The 19,118-nt window shown below is 42.7% G+C and overlaps 1 protein-coding gene across 1 annotated transcript in view; it reads left to right on the forward strand.

The window, feature by feature from the left end:
• The window catches only part of LOC135516059 (TBC1 domain family member 22B-like), a 186,590-nt gene extending 169,138 nt beyond the window's left edge, over nt 1-17,452 (forward strand). The window contains exon 14 of the mRNA XM_064940060.1: nt 17,042-17,452. Coding sequence (XP_064796132.1) covers nt 17,042-17,170 — 129 coding nt within the window. The 3' untranslated portion in view covers nt 17,171-17,452. The remainder of the gene's footprint in view (nt 1-17,041) is intronic.
• Nucleotides 17,453-19,118: the final 1,666 nt, after the last annotated feature.

The raw sequence follows: 19,118 nt of genomic DNA on the forward strand, positions 1-19,118 counted from the left end.
GGTTGGGACTTTTTCTCAGGTTTTTGCCTGCCATATGAGTTATGTTATACTCACAGACATCATTCAAACAGTTTTTAGAAACTTCAGTGTTTTCTATCCAATACTAATAATAATAATATGCATATATTAGCATCTGGGACAGAGTAGAAGGCAGTTCACTCTGGGCACACGATTCATCCAAAAGTGAAAATGCTGCCCCCTATCCCAAAAAGGTTAGTTAAGAAAATATATTTTCCTCTTTACCTTGTAAAGATTTTCTATGGGCTTTTTCTAAGATAGTGATTTATTTTTCTTTCATTTTAATTTCTGTCTCAGATTTAACTTTTTCAGAATATTAAATTATCATTCCCTAATGTATGCCTTAAAAGCATTCCAAATTATATGGCTGGTGGGGCTCTACTTGGGGAGAGTCGGTTCACCGGCACACTGAAGTGAGGTGAATGGAGGCATCACACTTACTTCAGGGAAGTTTCTGATGCCCTCCTATACCCCTAATAGGCAGTGTAATGAAACAATAGAGACAGAAAAACAACAAAACAACAACATTTTGTAAGTAATTAAATGACAAGAAAAAGGGTTCGATTGGTTAAGCAGGTAAATGACTAAGTGGAAACTAGCAGGCAGAACGTTCTCTGAAAATGTTCTCTACTGATCCACCTCAGGTGGCTGGGAACCGTTGCGACTGTAACTGGTATCCCGCTCTGTCTGCCTCAATAACTTATTTGACACTCTCTCTTTCTGTCTCTCTCTCGCACGATCTCTCTCTCTCACATACACACACCAACTCTCTCTCTTTCTGTCTCTCTGTCTCACACACACACACACACACACAAACTCCCTCTCTCTTTCTCTCTGTCTCTCTCCCATGATCTCTCTCACTGAATCTCTCTCTAACACATGCACAAAATCTGCCTCTACATCTCTCTCACACACATACACACACACACACACACACACACACACACACACACACACACATACACACAATGTGTTGTTCAGGGCTCTGGAAGAATTGCAGAGTGCCCGAGGTGCTGTTTTCAGAAGGCTGAAGCACTCACTGCCATTCTACATTACCACCAATACCCCTAGATCCTCCAAAAACATTGACTAAGAGTTTGGCTCTAACAGGCTCACAGTAGCGCTATGCTAGAACCCTTGATCCGTCCAACACTTTGGCCTGTAGCTGTATCAAGGGATAAAGTGCACAATCATGTTTTGCTAAGAATTACGAGCATTCACAAAGTTGATGTCAAGGCTATCATATCAAATTATACTCAATGGTGCCTTTCCATTTGGACCAGTCAGCAGTCACCAGTCAGTGACAAAAGATCAAGTGGACAGAAGAGTGGGGAGCCTGTTATGTTTCTTTCCTAGAATTCATCAAATTTAATTGAGGACCAAATGTTTCATGTAGCATGAATAGCAATGGCTTCGATACAGCCGCCATGCCATTTCTCTGTGATTGCATTACTATCTGGTATTGAATAAATGCTGGGAACGTCATTTGGATAGTTAATTCCGGCCTGACTGGCATGTTCACATCGAAACTGTGTTAGACTATTTGTTTGGTGTAAATCAAAGATCAAAATGTCACTGTGGGAAACAGACGTGGGCACACACACACACAAACGTACACTTAGCAGAGAGAGAGAGAAAATAGTTAGCCTTTATGTGTACTGAGTGTATAACTCTATACTATAGCAATATCGGTGCTACTTCAATGTCTGTAGGCCTATACTTTTGAGTGTACACAGTGACTTCAGAAAGTATTCACATCCCTTGACTTTTTAAAATTTTTGTTGTGTTACAGCATGAATTTAAAAAGGATTAAATAGAGATTTTGTGTCACTGGTCTACACAAAATACCCCATAATGTCAAAGTGGAATTGTGTTTTCAGGAATTTTTACAAATTCATAAAAAATTTAAAGCTCTATGTCTTGAGTTAATTAGTATTCAACCCCTTTGTTATGGCAAGCCTAAATAAGTTCAGGATTTATGTTTTTGTCCTGAATGCAAAGTGTTATGTTTGGTGAAAATCCAGATGAACACATCGCTGAGTACCACTCTTCTTCTTTTCAAGCATGGTGGTGGCTTCTTCATGGCATGTGTATGCTTGTCATCAGCAACGACTATGGATTTTTTTTGTTGCTGATTTGTTTTAATTTAATAGAGCTAAGCACAGGCAAAATCCTAAAGAAAAACCTGGTTCTGCTTTCCAACAGACACTGGGAGAAAAATGTTTAGCAAGACATTTAGCAATTTCTACACTGGAATTTTTTCCAAGACAACATTGAATGGTCCAGAGTTACAGTTTTGTTTAAATGACCTGAAAATCTACAACAATACTGTCTAGCAATGAACACTTATTTTAAAAGCTTAATATAAAAATAAATTAATAAAATATTGTACAATCCCAGGGTGCAAAGAGACTCAAATAAATAATGAAATCATGTTCAATTTGGTTTAAATAATGCAAAAATAAAGTGTTTCAACGGAGAACAAATTAAAAGGACCAATATGTGCCATGTAATCGGACAATTAATTTTTTTTGTTTTTTTTGTCAGAACATGAGAACAATGAATACTGAATGAACACTTATTTTAACAATGTAATCTTCAAAAATATTCAGCCTCAAATAAATAATGAAACATGTTTTTGGAGAACAAAGTTTGTAAAGAAAGTATAGTGCAATATGTGCCATAGGACTATTTCCCTTCCTTGCTAAACATTTGTTCCTTTCATTAACCTTTGACTATTGGATGTTCTTATAGGCACTTTAGTATTGCCAGTGTAAATATAGCTATTTCCCCTCTCCTTTGCTCAAACCAGAAACACAATTGCCAGTGTACAAAGCCACCATCGAAGCAGAGCAAGGGGAACAACTACTAGAAGGTACAGAATGAGTGACGTTTGAAACGCTATTAGCGCGCGCTAACTAGCTAGCCATTTCACTTCGGTTACATCAGCCTCATCTCGGGAGTTGATAGGCTTGAAGTCATAAACATCGCAATGCTTGACGCACAATGAAGAGCTGCTGGCAAAACGCTCGAAAGTGCTGTTTGAATGAATGTTTACACGCCTGATTCTGCAGGCGTTGGACTAGTTAACTGTAAGGTTGCAAGATTGAATCCCCCGAGTGGACAAGGTGAAAATCTGTCGTTCTGCCCCTGAACAAGGCAGTTAACCCACCGTTCCTAGGCCGTCATTGAAAATAAGAGTGTGTTTTCTTAACTGACTTGCCTAGTTAAATGAAGGTATATAACACATGCACTAACACATAGACACGCAGGCACCGACGCGCGGACACACAGGCACCGACGCGCGGACACACAGGCACCGACGCGCGGACACACAGGCACCGACGCGCGGACACACAGGCACCGACGCGCGGACACACAGGCACCGACGCACGGGCACCAACGCACAGGCATACAGGCACCAACGCACGGACACACAGGCACCAACGCACGGACACACAGGCACCAACGCACGGACACACAGGCACCAACGCACGGACACACAGGCACCAACACACGGACACACACACTAACCACCACAGACGGGTGATTGATTGCACGCAACTTTACCAACAGCTCTATTTATCAGGAGGTCCTGGGTTTTATGAATACTATACACAATGGGCCACACACATTAGCAGGAGAGAGAGAGAACGAGAGAGAAGCAGGGAGAGAAAGAAAGGGAGAGAGAGACACGCAGGGGGAGGGAGAGAGAGAACGATGCAGGGAGAGAGTTTATACAATTACATCCACAGTAGTATCTTGTTTTTTTCCATTCCTTTCAGTAAATGCCTGTGTTGAGTGGAATCATACTGCCGTTGCGAGAGTCTCCATTAACAGAGTGTTTTAAAGCCAATTTACAGGGGAGGCCCTGCCTCTAGCTCTTTCGCTCTCTCCCTTCCTCTCTAACTCCTTTTCTCTCCCTCCCTCCCTCCCTCCTCCCTCCCTCCCTCCCTCCCTCCCTCCCTCCCTCCCTCCCTCCCTCCCTCCCTCCCTCCCTCCCTCCCTCCCTCCCTCCCTCCCTCCCTCCCTCCCTCCCTCCCTCTTCTGAGTGAGTGAATGAGGGTGTGCATGCATGCACACAGTGATTCAACAAGCTACACCCAGTTTAAATGAGTTTCCACTCACAGCCAAAGTTTTGGACAAAATTACATGTTTTTTGATGAATGGTGGGGGCATTGTATTAATCAGGCAGAAGTTTACACCTTCTCATCTTTCAGTGTAGAGGTCTTAATAGACTCACAGCCATAACTCACAGCAGCCAGCAGCTAAACGACAAGCATCTGACACGCTCCACACATCAATCTCTACTCCCAAAAGAAATGGAAATTATGCTCCTTTTTTTGAGAGAGAATTTGTACACATACTAGGCCTATAACTCGATTGGCACTTGCCAGACTTTTAGAGATAGAAATGGGGGGGGGGGGGGGTGGTGAGTTTTTAAAATGTAATTTATTATAAAAAAATACAAAAAATGCCCTTGATTGAATGAATGTTGTTGTATATAAACAAATTCCCCAAATGTATTTTGGGAGTAGAGATTGATGTGTGGAGCTCATCGGATGCTTGTCAGGCATCGGATGCCTGGCTGTTGTGAGTTATGGCTGTGAGTCTATTAAGACCTCTACACTGAGATGAGGAGGTGTAAACTTCTGCATGATTAAGATAGGTTTCGCCTGGTAGTTGTGATAGAACAGGTTGGGAGTGTGACTGCCTCATATGTTGCTGCCATCACAACCATATCGCACGGTGCGGTGATACAGAGATTGATGTATCATAGCACTGGCTTTTCTATACCACCCGGAGAGAGTATACACTTAAAATTATATACAGTTGAAGACTGAGGTTTACGTACACCTTTGCCAAGTACATTCAAACTCAGTATTTCACAATTCTTGACATGTAATCATGGTAAAAATTCCCTGTTTTAGGTCAGTTAGGATCACCACATTATTTTAAGAATGTGAAATGTCAGAATAATAGTGTAGAGAATGATTTATTTCAGCTTTTATTTCTTTCATCACATTCCCAGTGGGTCAGAAGTTTACATACAATCAATTAGTATTTGTCAGCATTGCCTTTAAATTGTTTAACTTGGGTCAAACGTTTCGGGTAGCCTTCCTCAAGCTTCCCACAATAAGTTGGGTGAATTTGGCCCATTTCTCCTGACAGAGCCGGTGTAAATGAGTCAGGTTTGTAGGCCTCCTTGCTCGCACACGCTTTTTCAGTTCTGCCCACAAATGTTCTATGGGATTGAGGTCAGGGTTTTGTGATGGCCACTCCAATACCTTGACTTTGTTGTTCTTAAGCCATTTTGTCACAACTTTGGAAGTATGCTTGGGGTCATTGTCCATTTGGAAGACCCATTTGCGACCAAGCTTTAACTTCCTGACTGATGTCTTGAGATGTTGCTTCAATATATCCGCATATTTTTCATGCCTCATAATGCCATCTATTTTGTGAAGTGCACCAGTCCCTCCTGCAGCAAAGCACCCCAACAACATGATGCTGCCACCCCCGTGCTTCACGGTTGGGATGGTGTTCTTCGGTTTGCAAGCCTCCCCCTTTCTCCTCCAAACATAACGATGATCATTATGGCCAAACAGTTCTATTTTTGTTTCATCAGACCAGAGGAAATTTCTCCAAAAAGTATGATATTTGTTTGTTTGTGCAGTTGCAAACAGTAGTCTGGCTTTTTAACCTCTTACATCTATGGTGGCGCTATTTCATTTTTGGATGAAAAACGTTCCTGTTTTAAACAAGATATTTTGTCACAAAAAGATGCTCGATCATATAATTGCTACTGTTAAAGAAAACACTCTGACGTGTCCAGAAATACAAATATCTTCTCTGTGCGTGCCCTTTAACGTGAGCTTCAGGCAAAACCAAGATGAAATCAAAATGACAAGGATTTTTGAGGCTCTGTTTGTCATGATCTCCTTATATGGCTGTGAACGCAAGAGGAATGTCTAATTTCTGAGTTCCCCAAGGTGTCTGCAAAATTGTTGTGTTTGTAGGCAGATCATTGGAAGATTGACCATAGAGACCACATTTAACGTGTCCGCCCGGTGTCCTGCGCACAAATTAATGCAAAAGTCACCTGCCAGTATTTTTCCATGGGACACAAGTGTAAAGCTAAACTGCATGTCAATGAAGAGATATGTGAAAAAACACCTTGAGGATTGATTCCAAACAACGTTTGCCATGTTTCGATGATATTATGTAGTTTATCCGGAAAAAGTTTCACGCAGGTGACTGCATTTTGGTTAGTAGCCAGGCGCAATGTAGAAAACAATGATTTCTCCTACATACAGACGATTTCAGGAAACACTGCGCATCTGGTATGTGGCTGGGAGTCTCCTCATTGAAAACATCAGAAGCTCTTCAAAGGTAAATGATTTTATTTATTTGGTTATCTGACTTTTGTGAAAATGTTGCGTGCTACATGCTACACAAAATGCTATGCTAATTATACTCTAAAAATTAGTCCATTTCTATGGTTCAAAAGCATATTTTGAAAATCTGAGATGACAGTGTTGTTAAGAAAGGCTAAGCCAAATGCATTATTTTAATTTTATTTGCGATTTTCAGAAATCGTTAACGTTGCGTTATGCTAATGAGCCTGAGGCTTAGTCACGATCCCGGATCCGGGATGGGGAGTTTCAAGAAGTTAATGGTGGTTTTGGAGCAGTGGCTTCTTCCTTGCTGATCAGGTTATGTCGATATAGAACTCGTTTTACTGTGGATATAAATCAAATTAAATTGTATTGGTCACATACACATGGTTAGCAAATGTGAGTGTAGCAAAATGCTTGTGTTTCTAGTTCCGACCGTGCAGTAGTATCTAACAAGAAATATAACAATTTCACAACAACTTCCTTTATACACACAAGTGTAAAGTAATGAATAAGATTATGCACATATAAATATATGGATGAGTGATAGCCTAACAGCATAGGCAAGATGCAGTAGATGGTATAGAGTACAGAATATACATATGAGATGAGTAATGTAGGGTATGTAAACATTATATAAAGTGGCATAGTTTAAAGTGACTAATGATACATTTATTACATCCAATTTTTAATTATTAAAGTGGCTAGAGATTTGAGTCCGTATGTTGACAGCAGCCACTCAATGTTAGTGATTGCTGTTTAACAGTCTGATGGCCTTGTTTTTCAGTCTCTCGGCCCCAGCTTTGGCCAAACAGTTCTACCTCTACTGACCTCGCCGTCTGGGTGATAGCGAGGTGAACAGGCAGTGGATTGGGTGATTGTTGTCCTTGATGATCTTTTTGGCTTTGAGTGTTTTTGGTGACGAGACAAATTTCTTCAGCCTCCTGAGGTTGAAGAGGTGCTGTTGCGCCTTCTTCACCACACTGTCTGTGTGGGTGGACCAATTCAGTTTGTCCGTGATGTGTACGCCGAGGAACTTTAACTTTCCTCCTTCTCCACGACTGTCCCATTGATGTGGATAGGGGGTGCTCCCTCTGCTGTTTCCTAAAGTCCACGATCATCTCCTTTGTTTTGTTGACGTTGAGTGTGAGGTTATTTTCCTGACACCACACTCTGAGGGCCCTCACCTCCTCCCTGTAGGCCGTCTCGTCGTTGTTGGTAATCAAGCCTACCACTGTAGTGTCATCTGCAAACTTGATGATTGAGTTGGAGGCGTGCATGGCCACGCAGTCTTGGGTGAACAGGGAGTACAGGAGAGGGCTGAGAATGCACCCTTGTGGGGCCTCAGTGTTGAGGATCAGCGGGGTGGAGATGTTGTTTTCTACCCTCACCACCTGGGGGCGGCCTTTCAGAAAGTCCAGGACCAAATTGCACAGGGCGGGGTCGAGACCCAGGGTCTGCTTACTGCCCCAATAGGATGTGATACAGATACGTTTGTATCTGAAGATGCTGTTTCCTCCAGCATCTTCACAAGGTCCTTTGCTGCTGTTCTGGGATTGATTTGCACTTTTCGCACCAAAGTACGTTAATCTCTAGGAGACAGAACGTGTATCCTTCCTGAGCGGTATGACAGCTGCGTGGTCCCATGGTGTTTATACTTGCGTACTATTGTTTATGCAGATGAACGTGGTACCTTCAGGCGTTTGGAAATTCCTCCCAAGGATGAGCCAGACTTGTGGAGGTCTACAATGTTTTTTTCTAATATCTTGGCTGATTTCTTTTGATTTACCCATAATGTCAAGCAAAGAGGCACTGAGTTTGAAGGTAGGCCTTGAAATACATCCACCGGTATCCACCCATGACATCATTTTTTGGTACACCTCACTGAATTGTCTGTAATTGACTCAAATGATGTCAATCAGAATGGTTTTTCCATTTTTGGAAGAAAAAGAAAACAAGATTCTAAATAATTGCTACTGTTCGAAAGAAAACCATGACATCATTTTTTGAATTTTCCAAGCTGTTTAAAGGCACAGTCAACTTTTGGTAGTGTATGAAAACATAAAGCTTTCTGACCCACTGGAATTGTCTGTACAGTTGTTGGAAAAATGACTTGTGTCATGCACATAGTAGATGTCCAAACCGACTTGCCAAAACTATAGTTTGTTAACAAGAAATGTGTGTAGTGATTGAAAAACTAGTTTTAATGACTCCAACCTAAGTGTATGTAAACTTCCGACATCAACTGTACAGTATAAGTGTTGAGACTTCTTTGCAGTATGATAGTGACTGCCCCTGCATTCTCCATCAGTGATATACAGTATGTGTTGAGACTTCTTTGCAGTATGATAGTGACTGCCCCTGCATTCTCCATCAGTGATATACAGTATAAGTGTTGAGACTTCTTTGCAGTTTGATAGTGACTGCCCCTGCATTCTCCATCGGAGATCAATGAACACCACACCAGGGTGCCACACGGCTCTGATACTGACGAGGGGCTCAGTCGATTGTTGTTTTTTCGTCCGTACTCACAAATGTCCTAAAAGCAGTTATCACTCCCCACGCCAGCGGCCTGTGGTGTGGCGGTCTGCCTTGCTGCCAGACCTGTCTTTGGCCCTGCAGTTTATCAGTGTGCGTGGCTGCGTGTCTGGCTCGGCCCGGACCCACCACAGTGAGCCAAAAGCGCAGCTAAATAATTAAACTGCTTCTTTCTGGCTCCTGCTTCGCTATGTGCCACCTGCGATACGGACAGGACTCAATAACCATAGCCGCCTCATTTCAGTGATTTCAGAGAGGCTACATAAATAAATGTCATTATTGCCTTACATGAGAGCCAATCAGAAAGCAGTGAGAGCAGCGGAGATAGATTTGGCTGAGGAGCTATCTTAGGAGGTGATTTGGGGAAGAGAGACCGGGACACAAGGACAACTTGGAGAGACGGGGTTGTGAACTTTTACCTCTACTGGGCCTGTGACGTTTACTCTGGGTCTGTGACTTGGCTTTGCGTCTGTGATTGTGTGTCTGCTTGCGCCTTAATCTCGGTTAAACCAAAGATAAAATCTTGCGTAATGTGTTAGTTCATTATGATCCCCAGGAGCACTGTCACACACACACACACACACACACACACACACACACACACACACACACACACACACACACACACACACACGCACACACACACAGTCCACCCTCTATCCATCTATCCAATTTGATCTCTCGTTAGCTCTGTGGGGAGAAAAGACAGCAGAGTCCTTTTGAGACATACCAGGCTTTTCATTTAACTTAATACAATCTGAGCAACATCCAGGAATGTCCTATTCAGTGTGAGGAGAGCATTTTGAATCAATGAGTCTTTGGTTTACCTTTTGTGCAGGTGCTTGATTCCATAGAACTGTACTTTGCGTAAGTGGTCGGCTTGAAAGGCCTTGTACTTCCTGAAGAGGATGCTTTAACAAATGGACCCATCATTTTCTAAACGTTATGCATTTCTGCCACTGGCCTTGCTTCTTTAGAGAGGCTGTTAATTGTTCAGATGTTTTTGAGTCTTCTGGGGGGCCTCTTTTGATGCTGTTTTGAATGTGACTTAAAATATTAAGACACACAGACATTGTACCCCCTTCATTCTGAAGTTCCCCTCCTGTGTTAGTAAAGTGATTTCTGCAGCAGCTTGTGAGATGTGTGTAATTAAGGTCTATTAAGCTAATTAGTGGAATATAAATGATAGCCAACAGCTGGTCATTAGAATGTTTAAGTCATTCATGAAGGACTCTCACCAGCCAGTCACCAGGGAGGTGGTTTTGACTACTGGCTTATTCTACACATTTGGTAGGATACTGAATACCAATGAGTTGTCCTATTGAATATTCTCTGGTCCATATACTCAGTGAGGTTGGGTATTAGGCCTGGCTCGCTGTCGGCATTCCAATTCATCCCTAGGGTGTTCGATGGAGTTGAGGTCAGGGCTTTGTGCAGGCCAGTCAAGTTCTTCCACTCCAATCTCGACACACCATTTCTGTATGGACCTTGCTTTGTGCATGGGGGCATTGTCATGCTTAAACAGGAAAGGGCCTTCCCCATAGTTGGAATTGTCTAGAATGTCATTATATGCTGTAGCGTTAAGATTTCACTTCACTGGAACAAAGTGGCCTAGCCCGAACCATGAAAAACAGTCCCAGACCAAACTTTACAGAGTCCAATGCCGGAGATCTTTACACCACTCTAGCCAATGCTTGGCATTGCAGATGGTGGTCTTAGGCTTGTGTGCGGCTACTCGGCCATGGAAACCATTTCATTAAACTGCTGACTAACAGTTCTTGAGCTGATGTTGCTGCCAGAGGCAGTTTGGAAGTGTTGCAACTGAGTGAGTGTTGCAACTGAGGACAGACGATTTTTACACTATGTGCGCTTCGGCACATGGCGGTCCCATTCTGTGAGCACTCCGTGGCTGAGCCTTTGGTGCTCCTAGATGTTTCCACTTCACAATAACACCACTTACTGTTGACTGGGGCAGCTTTAGCAGGGCAGAAATTTGACGAACTGACTCGTTGGAAAGGCGCCACGTTGAAAGTCACTGAGCTACTGCCAGACCTGTAACAACTTCTTTAAGAGGCTCCTCTGTCCTCCACTCATTACCTGTATTAATGACACCTGTTTGAACTTGTTATCCATATAAAATACACCTATCCACAACCTCAAACAGTCACACTCCAAACTCCGCTATGGCCAAGACCAAAATGCTGTCAAAGGACACCAGAAACAAAATTGTAGACCTGCACCAGGCTGGGAAGACTGAATCTGCAATAGGTAAGCAGCTTGGTTTGAGGAAATCAACTGTGGGAGCAATTATTAGGAAATGGAAGACATACAAGACCACTGATAATCTCGATCTGGGGCTCCATGCAAGATCTCACACCGTGGGGTCAAAATGATCACAAGAACGGTGAGCAAAAATCCCAGAACCACACGGGGGGACCTAGTGAATGACCTGCAGAGAGCTGAGACCAAAGTAACAAAGCCTACCATCAGTAACACACTACGCCGCCAGGGACTCAAATCCTGCAGTGAGAGACCTGTCCCCCTGCTTAAGCCTGTACTTGTCCAGGCCCGTCTGAAGTTTGCTAGAGAGCATTTGGATGATCCAGAAGAAGATTGGGAGAATGTCATATGGTCAGATGAAACCAACATATAACTTTTTGGTAGTAACTCATCGTGTTTGGAGGACAAATGACAATGATCCCAAACACACACCCCGGGCAACAAAGGAGTGGCTTCGTAAGAAGCATTTCAAGGTCCTGGAGTGGCCTAGCCAGTCTCCAGATCTCAACCCCATAGAAAATATTTGGAGGGAGTTGAAAGTCCGTGTTGCCCAGCAACAGCCCCAAAACATCACTGCTCTAGAGGAGATCTGCATGGAGGAATGGGCCAAAATACCAGCAACAGTGTGTGAAAACCTTGTGAAGACTTACAGAAAACGTTTGACCTCTGTCATTGCCAACAAAGGGTATATAACAAAGTATTGAGAAACTTTTGTTATTGACCAAATACTTATTTTCCACCATAATTTGCAAATAAATTAATAAAAAATCCTACAATGTGATTTTCTGGATTTTTTTTCTCATTTTGTCTGTCATCGTTGAAGTGTACCTATGATGAAAATTACAGGCCTCTCTCATCTTTTTAAGTGGGAGAACTTACACAATTGGTGGCTGACTAAATACTTTTTTGCCCCACTGAACAAAAGTATGAACGCAACATGTTAAAAACTTCTTATGGCTAGGGGCTCCACTAGCATTCCACTGAAAAGGCAGCATGCGAAATTCAAATATATTTTTTTGAAACATGTAACTTTCACACATTAACAAGTGCAATACACCAAATGAAAGATAAACTTCTTGTTAATCTACCCATCGTGTCTTATTTCTAAAAGGCTTTACAGCAAAAGCACAACATATGATTATGTTAGGTCATAGCCAAGTCACAAAAACACACACAGCCATTTTCCGCCAAAGATAGGAGTCACAAAAAGCAGAAATATAGATAAAATTAATCACTAACCTTCGATGATCTTCATCAGATGACACTCATAGGACTACATGTTACACAATACATGTATGTTTTGTTCGATAAAGTGCCTATATTCTTATCAGCAGACTCAGTAGCCTCGGTTTTTCTAATGACTGCCTTGTCTGGTTCACCAACTACTTTGCAGACATAGTTCAGTGTGTCAAATCGGAGGGCATGATGTCCGGTCCTCTGGCAGTCTCTATGGGGGTACCACAGGGTTCAATTCTCGGGCCGACTCTTTTCTCTGTATATATCAATGATGTTGCTCTTGCTGCGGGCGATTCCCTGATCCACCTCTACGCAGACGACACCATTCTGTATACTTCTGGCCCTTCCTTGGACACTGTGCTATCTAACCTCCAAACGAGCTTCAATGCCATACAACACTCCTTCCGTGGCCTCCAACTGCTCTTAAATGCTAGTATAACCAAATGCATGCTTTTCAACCGTTCACTGCCTGCACCCGCACGCCCAGCATCACCACCCTGGATGATTCCGACCTAGAATATGTGGACATCTATAAGTACCTAGGTGTCTGGCTAGACTGCAAACTCTCCTTCTAGACTCATATCAAACATCTCCAATCCAAAATCAAATTTAGAGTCTGCTTTAGAATTTAGAATCTGCTAAATTGTAATTATTCACTCCTATGGCCTATTTATTGCCTACCTCCTCATGCCTTTTGCACACAATGTATATAGATTATTTTTTTCCTACTTTGTTATTAACTTGTTTATTGTTTACTCCATGTGTAACTCTGTGTTGTTGTCTGTTCACACTGCTATGTGTAACGGATGTGAAACGCCTAGCTAGTTAGCGGTGGTGCAAGCTAAATAGCATTTCAATCTGTGACGTCACTTGCTGTGAGACCTTGTAGTAGTGGTTCCCCTTGCTCTGCAAGGGCCGCGGCTTTTGTGTAGCGATGGGTAACGATGCTTCGTGGGTGACTGTTGTGGATGTGTGCAGAGGGTCCCTGGTTTGCGCCCGGGTATGGGCGAGGGGACGGTCTAAATTTATACTGTTACATTGATGCTGTTGATCCGGATCACAGGTTGCTGCGGAAAATGAGGAGGTCAAAAGGGGGGTGAGTGTAACGGATGTGAAACGGCTAGCTAGTTAGCGGTGGTGCGCGCTAAATAGCATTTCAATCGGTGACGTCACTTGCTCTGAGACCTTGAGGGAGTGGTTCCCCTTGTTCTGCAAGGGCCGCGGCTTTTGTGGAGCGATGGGTAACGATGCTTCGTGGGTGACTGTTGTTGATGTGTGCAGAGGGTCCCTGGTTCGCGCCCGGGTATGGGTGAGGGACGGTTTAAAGTTATACTGTTACATATTCTTTATCTTGGCCAGGTCGCAGTTGCAAATGAGAACTTGTAGCCTACCTGGTTAAATAAAGGTGAATTAAAAATAAATACAAAATAAAAAGATTTATTTCCAAAAATGTGAGTTTACATTGGCGCGTTACGCTCAGTAATGTTTTGCTTCCAAAACATCCGGTGATTTTGCAGAGAGCCACATCAATTTCCAGAAATACTCATAATAAACATTGATAAAAGATACAAGTGTTAATCACAGAATTAAAGATAGACTTCTCCTTAATGCACCCACTGTGTCAGATTAAAAAAAAACTTTTCACCATGCAATAATCAGAGTACGGCACTCAGAGACCAAATCAGCCAAAGAAATATCCGCCATGTTGGAGGCAACATTAGTCAGAAATAGCATTATAAATATTAACTTACCTTTGATGATCTTCATCAGAATGCACTCCCAGGAATCCGAGTTCCACAATAAATGTTTGATTTGTTCAATAAAGTTCATCATTTATGTCCAAATTCCTCCTTGTTGTTAGCGCGTTCAGCCCAGTAATCCACCTTCATGAGGCGTGAGCACTAGGTCCAGAAAAAGTCCAAAAGTTCCGTTACAATCCGTAGAAACATGTCAAACGATGTATAGAATCAATCTTTATGATGTTTTTAACATAAATCTTCAATAACATTCCAACCGGAGAATTCCTTTGTCTGTAGAAAAGCAATGGAACAAGAGCTACCTCTCACGTGAACGAGTGTCACGAGTTTGTGGCACCCTGCCAGACCACTGACTCAAAGAGCCCTTATGAACCCCTCCTTTACAGTAGAAGCCTCAAACAAGTTTCTAAAGACGGTTGACATCTATTGGAAGCCTTAGGAAGTGCAATTTGACCCCATAGACACTGTGTTTTCGATAGGCCAAGCTTTGAAAAACTACAAACCTCAGATTTCCCACTTCCGGGTTGGATTTTTCTTCCTTTTTTGCCTGCCATATGAGTTATGTTATACTCCCAGACATCATTAAAACAGTTTTAGAAACTTCAGAATGTTTTCTATCCAAATCTACTAATAATATGCATATATTAGCAACTGGGACTGAGTAGCAGGCAGATTACTCTGGGCATGCTTTTCATCCAAATGTGAAAATGCTGCCTCCTATCCCAAACAGGTTTTAAGTGTTGGTCCCATGTTTCATGAGCTGAAATAAAAGATCCCTGAAATGTCCCATATGGACAAAAAGCTTATTTCTCTCAAATTCTGTGCATAAATTTGTTTACATCCGTGTTAGTGCGCATTTCTCCAAGATAATCCATCTACCTGACAGGTGTGGCATACCAAGAAGCTGATTAAACAGCATGATCATTACACTGGTGCACCTTGCGCTGGAGACAATAAAATGCCACTCTAAAATGTGCGGTTTAGTCACACAACACAAAGCCACAGATGTCTCAAGTTTTGAGGGAACGTGCAATTGGCATGCTGACTGCAGAAATGTCCACCAGAGCTGTTGCCAGATAGTTAAATGTTCATTTCTTTACCCTAAGCTGCCTCCAATGTTGTTTTAGAGAATTTGGCAGTACGTTCAACCTGCCTCACAATCGCAGACCACGTGTAATCACGCCAGCCCAGCTTCTTCACCTGCGGGATCGCCCCTACCACGCCTACCATCTGACCCCTTTCTGATACAGAAATAAAACCCTGTTACAGAAACACATTTGTTATTTGCAGAAGGGCCCTGATAGGCCTACTAAAATCCTAAACACATTTTAATGCATTAATTGCATTAAATAAAATAATTTCCTACCAGGGACTGTAGTGACGCATCTTGCACTGAGATGCAGTGCCTTAGCCCGCTGCGTCCATGTTTGTGTGTTAACTATTTAACTGTACTAGAATTTCTTAAAAGGCCGCAAAAAAATGTAATATCGGTTATTGGTATCGTTTTGTTGGGCAAGGAAAATATCCTGATAATACCAGGTTCTGACCAATAGATGACACTGTTCTGCTATTGGGTGATCATTTTTTTAAGAATACCCCTTCATTGTTGTTCACCTAAATTACAAATACATGTTGTTTTCTAACTGTAATCAGTCTATGGAGCAGGTATGACAGCAACCCATGCTTTGGTTTAGTTTACCTGGCCATTGTTTCAAATGCTAACTTTTTAGCGTTAATGGCACAAATCCAATGCAAGTCGGTGGTACTTATATTAGCATTTTTGCGCTTCATATCCAAATCATGGGAACCGGTTAATAACATTATTTTAAATTTCAAGCATTTTTTTTTCAGTCCCACAAAAAAACGCCATCAAGGCACCTATGCAAAAAAACTCACTCTGTCACTCAGAAGCTTCTCTTTCCTATGTCTGCCTGCCATCTAGTTTTCTAGGCTATTTAAAGATACTATAATTATCTCGTTTCACATTGTAATTATTTACAACAATAAGGTAAGATGTGATTTTAATTCTGGTGCCGCTGCGCACACAAGGTTGTTAGCTAGCTCTGGTCCAAGGAGTTGAGCTAGCCTCAGCGTTGAGCCAACTTTCCGACGTTCGTCCTTGTTAGGATATACTTATTTGATTCAGTGAAGTAATGATAGGCCTACTAAAATACTAAACACATTGTAATGCATTTCTTATCATGATGTCCAGCGCTTTAAGCCAAGCCTCCATGTCCAGCCCTATCTCTTGCGCTCCCCCAACCCCGCTGCATTTCAGTCACATCTCACTCCCTACACTTGTCTTTCGAGCATGCAAACAGCTAGCTTGCCTGGTTCATAGAAACCTGCTCTATCTGCACACATTTTTGAGTAATTTAATGAGCTAAATGTAAAAACTGTTGATTTCACAAGTTAAGAAAGGAACTATATGAACCAGTACTTTTTTATTCTGGTTCAAACCGGTTCAGAATTTTATTATGCTGGTCAGAACAGTGGAACTGAATGAAAAATATATTGGTTCTGTTCAGAATGAAATGACACACAGCAGATTGTTAAATAGAATTACTCGCTGATTAAAAGTGTAAGTGTGTTCCTCTTGCTCCTCTGAGCTGATGGTTTCACTACTGTTGCCCCTGGCGACACCTTCACATTCACACACTGTAATGTTCACAGAGTGGTGTGCCCTTCTCTCTCACTTGGTCCTCGCTGTCTTTCTGTCTCGCTCTCTCTCTCTGTGGCCATATCACTTATTCTCTGTCTCACTGCACTCCCCTCTCTCTCTCTGTTCCCCTCTCTCTTTCTCTCTCTGCCCCACAGGGTCTGATGATCCTGCTGCAGAACCTACCCACCATGCACTGGGGCAACGAGGAGGTCAGCGTGCTCCTGGCCGAGGCCTACAGGCTGAAGTTTGCCTTCGCTGACGCCCCCAATCACTACAAGAGATGAGTCTGGCCCATGTGGCCCCTGACAGTTAGCTACTGAACCCCTGACAGAGGCCCCCTGGAGGACGGATGGACCCCCTCCTCGACTTTCTTGTCCCTCGGCAGTCCACGACCATTGCTAATAGTAGATTAAAACAAAAACCACATTTAGGTCCCAAATGGCACCCTATTCTCTACAAAGTGCATTACTTTTGACCAGAGCCCCAAGTAGTGCATTATGTAGGGAATAGGGTGCCATTTGGGAAGCATCCAACCAGTGCTTCTTGGTATGTGTGTACCTTTCCAACCGACTGTTCTTCTTAACTCCTCTTCTCTTTGTTCTTAACAATGAAATTATATTTGTGCAACACTGCAACAACATCAATGTCTGTCCCATCGAAGTAGACCCCAACCAAAAAAGAAAGACCTCCAGTCAGTATGATAATGGAGATCTTGCTGCAGATCCATGGATGACTGTTCTAGACTGTCCTGTAATGTACTGTTTGTCCCTGACTGGCCACAGCAGCCTCAACATGTCCCGAGACCTAATGAATTAATTGTAGTCCTGAACTAACCCAGTGTGGGGGGGGGATAGAGAGCGAGACCTTCTGTACTAGGTTGATATCTGTCACTTTTAATTCCAAAGGGAACTGAGGACACACACGTCATCATTCTAGTCATCCCTAGCTGGCATCGAGCTCTTCTCTCATCTCCACGCTCCATGCTTTCAGTTTAAGACAAGCGGTCAATCCCCCAGAGACAATTGGGTTTTTTAGTTAAAAACAGAAACACATTCATATAAAAGGCAATAATTAGCTAATAGGGAGATCAGAAAGTATGTATTATTATGGATGGTTTCATTCTGACTCTGACATGGTCCGCAGGGCTGGTCTAATAATATAAGGTCTAACAACACTCTCTGAACTCTATTGTATTATGTCAGACATTTGTCGGTTGGCTGAGGGTGTCGCGTGACTCTGCCGAGTGTCGCGTGACTCTGCCGAGTGTCGCGTGACTCTGCCGAGTGTCGCGTGACTGCCGAGTGTCGCGTGACTCTGCCGAGTGTGACTCTGCGTGACTCTGCCGAGTGTCGCGTGACTCTGTCCGTGACTCTGCCCTTGTGTCGTCTCTGAACCTAGGACTCACTAACCTAGGACTCACTACCTAACTCGGTCAGTCTATCAGTTAGACACGTTGGCACAGCACCATACAGTCACCTTTTAGACCAGGTGATTTCCGAGTTAGGTCACATGGTCTGAAAAAAACAACAACTCCAGGCCGTAGCCCTTTACACTCATAACCATATACGGGTTGATAAAGGCAGATTTAGGCACTAGTAAACAACTAAATTGGAACACAGTGGCTGTACAGTAACGTGCTATACATGTCAGTGCTCTTGCTCTGCGCTTCACATCGCTGTATGGGTTTTTGACTGACAGCTGTTCTGAACTTGAGCACCTCGCATGACCTTGTTGTGAATGAGAATGTGTTTTCAGTCAATTTACCGGGTAAAACTGAAAATTGCTGTACATTTTTTTGAAAGGTGAGGCATAGAGGATTATAATAAACACCGTTTTTTCATGCAAGCAAGACAAAAACCCATGAGTTGAAATATGCACTTCACATTTCATAAACCTCATGTCATATATAGTGTCAACGTTTATGATCACTATGTTTGATATACAGTTACAAGATGGCATGGTGTCATACACTGCGTTGTTCTGAACAGAATGAGCCTATGTTTGTCTATTGTGAAGAGAATTTGCCAAGGCAGATGCACTTGAATGCACTCAAGACTCCCTTCTTTGCGCACCAAGATTATCATCTGTTTCCCTGAATTGCGAAAGCAAGTAATATCGCATGTTTCAACTTAGCTAGTCATTTTGGCAGTAGAACACGCTTTCAAATGAGGCCCACCTGACCCAGATTTAGATTTATAATGGACCGTTTTTGGACTGCGTAAACAACAACAG

This window comes from Oncorhynchus masou, chromosome 27 (genome assembly GCF_036934945.1).
Source record: "Oncorhynchus masou masou isolate Uvic2021 chromosome 27, UVic_Omas_1.1, whole genome shotgun sequence".
Lineage (NCBI taxonomy): Eukaryota > Metazoa > Chordata > Actinopteri > Salmoniformes > Salmonidae > Oncorhynchus > Oncorhynchus masou.